Source organism: Lagopus muta, chromosome 12, assembly GCF_023343835.1.
Source record: "Lagopus muta isolate bLagMut1 chromosome 12, bLagMut1 primary, whole genome shotgun sequence".
Classification (NCBI taxonomy): domain Eukaryota; kingdom Metazoa; phylum Chordata; class Aves; order Galliformes; family Phasianidae; genus Lagopus; species Lagopus muta.
In genome coordinates, this window is record NC_064444.1 from 13,859,478 (window position 1) to 13,865,718 (window position 6,241).

Here is a 6,241-nt window from a genome sequence, read left to right on the forward strand (position 1 = left end):
TTCCCCAGGCTCAATTAGGTCTTTGCTAGCAGCATTTTATATATATATATATATATATAAAGAAAAATGCCAAAATATCTACAATTTGATGAGAAGGCTACTTGATTAATTAAGGAGAAAGTCCCCACTATTAGGGAGTATGAAAAATATACCAGCAATTAATATGCAGCACATATGTATACCCATACTTACAAATATAAACACACACGTACAACCTGGACAGTTCGTGTTAACCGAGGGAAAGGCTAAGTAATACATTCAAAATGATTACCAAATACAGGTACACTTTAAAAACACAGAGACAGCAATTTTTATCTGTTGCAAAAATGTATTTGATTACTCGAGTAAAATTACAGTATCTCTGCTGTTAGTAAGTATTAAATGTTAAAGAAACTGGACCTCTTTTTTCCTTTCAACTTTCCGAGAAAGTGCATGTAACAGTCCAAGGTTCCCCCTGCCCCCATACCTAATACAAAATAAACAGACACTATACTTGTTCCCTTAGTCAAGGAGTAGGGCTTGGTCTTGTAAGGAACGTATATACATTTTAATGAAAGTGATGTCTTATTGTATATACAGGAGCATCTACAGTTGTCCACGAGAGTTGTTCAAGATGCTATACTTAGCAGCATTGTGAAAGTCCAGCACATCTTCTATAATGGATATACCTACAAGGCAAAATGTTACGTCTCAGTTTCAACTACCAAAACAACACTTCAGTATCTCCTCTAATAATCTGCGTGCTTATTACTGTACAGAAATGTATTAACATTTAAGACGACTCAAGTAAAAAGCACAATACAAATAACAGTTCAAAACGGAAAATGTTAAACCTACAAAAATTAAAGCAGTTTTAATTTTATAATAAAAATCAAAAACTGAGCTGTGTAAAGGACCCACACTGTTCAGTCTATATCCTTTCAGTCCTTTTCTTAATTCTGTTTGGAAAAATTAAACAATGTGTTTTGCTGATAAAATTTCCAGCAGGATCAAAGTGTACATTTATATACAGACTTTTATTAGAGATCTAATGCATCACTGAGGCATTGCATCAATACCAGAGTTCATGTTAAACTGGGTATAGAAAATAAGTTAATGCCAGAATAAGATCACCTAGCAGAACAGACTCGCAACTGCCATAAATGTTACAGCAACTTTACAGCACTCTAGTCGATTAGTATTTAGTTCAAAATACAGGAGACCAAAGTTAATGCTTGCATTTGTTTGCAAAGCAAGGTTATATCGCTAATAAATAAGCTCTCTTAGAACTCTAGAAGTAGAACATGGTACAAAAAAAAAAAAAAGAAAGTCTCTGTAATGTTGTAGCTTGCAGTTTGAAAAAAGCAACCCTAGGTTGCACTATTTGCAGGAATGTTACGTATAGTTTTTACTAATTTGTTACAATTTCTTTGTTGTCTTCCACGAAACGCGTAAAGCGGAAGTTTGTCCCGTTCTCATTGCTTGCCATTTTCTCCAGACCAGCTAGAGGTGCGTTGGGTTCCGAACTCGGGAGCTTCTCCAGGCTGCCCGTCAGGCCACTGATGGGCGAGCTGCCCCCATTGCCCAGGCCCCCCGGCGGCGGAGGGATGCCGCCGTTCTGGATGACGGAGATCTCGTTGGTCTTCATGGCCAAGCCATTGGAGAGCGCTGCTGCGTACTGGTTCCAGAAGCTGGACGGGTCTCCGTTCCCTGACCGTGCAGCCAAATCCTTCTGGAACATTTCCGGGAACTTCACAGGATTGCCTCCTAGGAACGTCATGGGGCCATCGACGGAAAGCCGTCTGCCTCGCCTTGCGGGAGTGCTGTTCCACATGTGAGTGCCCATGTGAACCTGGAAAGAGAGAAAGAAGAAAGAAAGAAACAAAGAGTAGCAGTTGGCAAACTTATTTTCATCCCGGTGAAGGCAGCAGTTCACAAACATGTCCAGTCTTGTTACATAATAAAGCAGTAAAGGCAGAGGATGCAGGGCACCATTTCCCGTCTGGAGTAATAAACAAGCTTCTTCTGGATCAGCCCAGCACCATCACCCAGCATACCCTGTCTTCCTCCTGAACAGTACGTTACTTCTTACTTTCTTTAAATTATTACGTGTATTTAGCTTATAATGACTTTGTGTTACTCCATCAATCGCAGATAGCTGCTTTTGGGGCTAGAATTGCTATGTCCACTTTCATTGCAGTGGTAAGTATTGTATTTGACACCCCTTTCCCTATAAACATCCTTTTCAGACAGGCAGAAAGTATCCTTTGCTGATTGCTCATCGGAGAGCTTCGTGTATAGACAGAATGGTCTGAAAGTAATTATTCATCTCACATTACTGGCAGCAACCTCTAGAGAAATACTCTGTCAACAGAAAAATGTACACAGTAAAGTGCTCAACTGGTGTTCTAAAACTTAAGTATATTTGCTTTTCCAAACACATATCAGTAGGAAATGTTAGTTATATAATCAATTAAAGTAATGCCCATTAGTTCCAGAATTATGTTAATAGTTTTTTTAAACAACCATCATTTTACACGATAGCTACGAAAAAGCAACACATTCGAGAGCCTTTTGCATTCTTACTGAAAGCATTTCTCTATTTAGTAGTACTGCCTACCAACATATGGCTGTTCTCTTTCACACTCTACATAGATGGTCTTTGCTATTAGGTGAACTTTAATTACACATCAAAAACAGATCACGCTTCGGACCTGCTGCCAATGCAAGCACTCAACAAGAGCCCACCTAGTACTATCACTCTGCTTATCATACCACAGATACCCACAGGTACTGCTGCCTGCAGCATTAATCACCGTGAACACTGGAAACAAACCAACCAACCAAAACCAACACAGCGAGGACAAAATGAAACCTAAGAACAGCAAGAAGAAAAAGTACCTTCAGATTGCCTTTTGTTGTGAATGCTCTTCCACATATAGTGCAGGCAAAAGGTTTCTCACCAGTGTGCGTCCTTTCGTGGATCTGCAGAGCGCTGGAGGAGGAAAACGTTTTCCCACACGTGTTGCAGTAGTGCTGTTTGGGGGTTCTTCTGGGGAGAGCAGGCAGCAGGACAGGGGACGTGGCAGAGGACAGCGGCCCCGAAGCAGCCAGAGCAGAGGGTGTTTCTTTGCCGTCCTGAGGGGAGCTGTGCACGAAGCCGTTAACCTCGGTCTTTATGAGCGATGACAGTGAATTAGCAGGCATAACCGAAGAGTTCGGATTAGGACCGATACTGGAATTGGGCTCAAAAAGTTGTGATGGTAGATCTCGCATTTGATGTGTCAACATATGTTGCTTCAAATTACCCTTTGTGGAAAAGCCACGATTGCAAACTGTGCAAATAAATGGTCTCTCTTTGGTATGACTTCTGTAATGAATGTCCAAGGCACTCTGACAAGCGAATGTTTTGCCACAAATGTCACATGCGGTGTTTTTAAATTTACCTCTATCTCTGAAAGGAAAGAGCATACTCAGAGACTCTTCTTTAATCATTTTATCAGTGTTACTAGATGTCAAGTCCAAAGCACCACTGTTTGCAGGGGTTGGAGACAAACCATTGGCAAACTCACTTGGTAAAGCTCTTACTGGTTTCTCTTCGATACTTGGTGACTTGTGGTAATCATTAGTGCTGTTGGATGGGGACAAGGCCTGCATGGAAGAGGTAGACTCCGAGACAGCAGGGCTTCCAGCACTTTGGCTTTCCATGTCACCACCAACAGACGACGAATCGTTAGTCAAAACATCCCCTTCCACTGACCCATTTTCTACTGACTTCAAGCTTGCCTGAAGTTGTTCCGCAAGTCCTGCATTGATCATCTTCATCTGATTCTCCAAAGCAGCAATACTTGACATTTCCAGGGGCAGAGGGGAAGAAGACAAGCTGTCTTGTGATGCATCTGCAGATTTTGGAGTATCTGGCACGCTGCTGTCAGGACAGTCTTCCATGTTCTCATCTGAGAAGTTGTCTAAATCATCAAAATTCTTATCATCAAAAGATCCCGTATCAGATTCCATTGACTCGGGATAGTTTTCAGTGACCGGGGTGTTTGGGATCTGCCCTCCCATGTGCATCCGGATGTGCTGCTGAAGCACAACGGCATTGGTGAATTTCTTCTGGCAGATCGGGCATGAATGTTGTACTCTCAGGGGGGGCATGGCACGGTGGACGCTGTAATGAGTCTTTAAGTTGCCTTTAGTAGTGAAAGCGCGTCCACAGATTTTACATTTAAATGGCCGCTCACCGGTATGGGTGCGATAATGCATTTTCAGTGCGCTCTGGCAACTGAGAACTCGGTGGCAAATGATACACTCGTTGGGATCGGTTGCCTTTTTGTCGATGTTTTCTACCAGTTGCTGCAGTTTTGACGTTTCAGACGCTGGCGTCGAATCCAACAGTCCTCCAAATGGAAACTTTGCCTTGAATTGCTCTGACATTAGAGGCATCAGTGGATTTGTAAAAGTGGCGATGCTGCCAGAGCCTGAGTCTGCTGCCGGTGAACTTACAGAGCTGCTCATGTTAGCAACGGAGTTTGAATTTTGAGGGTTTTCTTCCATTTTGCCGTTTGAGGTAGGCAAAGCACCAGCCTCTACCTCATCAGAAAGTCCATTGGAAATTTTTGATGTGGGGTCAGCGGTTCCCGAGTCACTCTTGACAGAGCAGGGAGGGCTGGCAGAGGGATGGCTAATGGGAATTGGCTGAGGCTCCTCAGTTTTGATGAATGGGGTCAAGCTTGGTATCGTCGGCGGGAGTGGCAGCCCCACAGAAGTGGTGAGCGTGGAGAGGACTGGCTTGCTGTCCAGCCAGCTGGTGACAGGCTTCTCTGGCGGTATAGACATCCCATAAGGAATACCCGTGCTCGTAGGAATATTGTCCAAATGCTCTGGCACTGGGTATGGATTCATCTGAATGTGAGGGTATTTTTCTTTATGCCGCTGAAAGTGGACTTTTAAATTTCCCTTTGTGGAGAACCTGTTTCCACATATGTTGCATTTAAATGGCCTCTCGCCAGTGTGAGAACGTAAATGAATCTGCAAGGCACTGTCACTCCCAAACACTTTAGCACAGAACCTGCATTTATGCTTAAAGAACGCCTCGTCTGAATTACTTTTTGCTTCAAAAGCAGTTACATTTGGTGGCTTGCTTTTTCTTTGCTGTGCCAAGGCAGTCAAGGAGTTTAAATCCTCTGCAGGTGTTCCGATATTGGACAAGGGGCTGGAGAAAATAGAGTTACTAGGGGTGGGCTGAGGTAGAAGTGGATTAGATGCAGGACTTAATAAACTGCTTATTGCAAAAGCTGGTGAAGATGATGCTGATACTGGTGGGTTGCTGAGCTGTGAGCCACCAATACTCGAAGCCACTTTTTCTGAGGACGGTGTTGTAACTGCTGCTGCCAGTATGTTAATATTTGGAGAAGAGCCACTGCTGGATGGAATTAGAGTGCTGCCAGGGTTGCTCTGAGGTAGCTGTATAGGGGGTAGCTGTTTCACACCACTGATGCTGGCAGATTGACTAGCAAGGCTTTGTGCTAATCCAGCTGCTGCAGCCAGCTGCTGGGATAAATGGGAACTTAACGTGGACAAGGGGTTGGCAGATGTTCGTAAAGTACCTTGAGACGGGCTAGAAGATGTTGGCATGTCCGTATTTTGGGAAGCCAACAATAATATTTGGTGACGAATTTGTTCAATCAGTTGCAACTGGTGGATCTGCTGCTGCTGTAAAGCCAACAGTTGCTCCATCAGGGCAGGTACAGCAAGCTTGTTGTTCGACGCACCGTTACACCTTGCTTCCTGCGAGAACTGTGCTACTGCCACTTTAGTACTCTGAAGATTTTCAATTATTACGTTACTGTTTATTACTGAGAAGTTGCCTAACGTCGTCAGATCCCCTATGTGAGGTAGAGAGGTTGTTACAGCTGAGGTACCCATTGTGGAGCTGTTACTGCTTGTAATACTATTGTTGACACTCTTGGAACTGCTACTGCTATTGTTAATGCTGGAAGCCTCCACATCCATGGATTCTTCCTTGTCAAGTTTGTTATGCTCTGAAAGGTCACTGCAGTCTACTTGATCTGTGTTATTAACTGTGTCATTCATCTGTTCATCAGGATTATCAGACGGGGAACTAGGAGGGAAGGTTTCAGGAGGAGAAGCTGGATTTTCATTCACAATTAAAACTAATTGATTTTTAGTACAGTTCTTCTTGTGTTGCAGGAGATCTGATAATTCAAAGAACTCAGCACAGCACCTGCCACAGACATGG

At 43.4% G+C, this 6,241-nt stretch overlaps 1 protein-coding gene across 8 annotated transcripts in view; it reads right to left on the bottom strand.

Moving 5' to 3' along the window:
• Positions 1-223: 223 nt before the first annotated feature.
• SALL1 (spalt like transcription factor 1) overlaps positions 224-6,241 on the bottom strand; it is a 41,017-nt gene continuing 34,999 nt past the window's right edge. For all 8 annotated transcript variants that reach the window (XM_048959095.1, XM_048959096.1, XM_048959098.1 and 5 more), the window contains 2 exons: positions 2,881-6,241; positions 224-1,831 (listed from right to left, as the gene is read on the bottom strand). The exon at positions 2,881-6,241 is cut by the window's right edge and continues 49 nt beyond it. In XM_048959095.1, coding sequence (XP_048815052.1) covers positions 1,391-1,831; positions 2,881-6,241 — 3,802 coding nt within the window. In that variant the 3' untranslated portion in view covers positions 224-1,390. The remainder of the gene's footprint in view (positions 1,832-2,880) is intronic.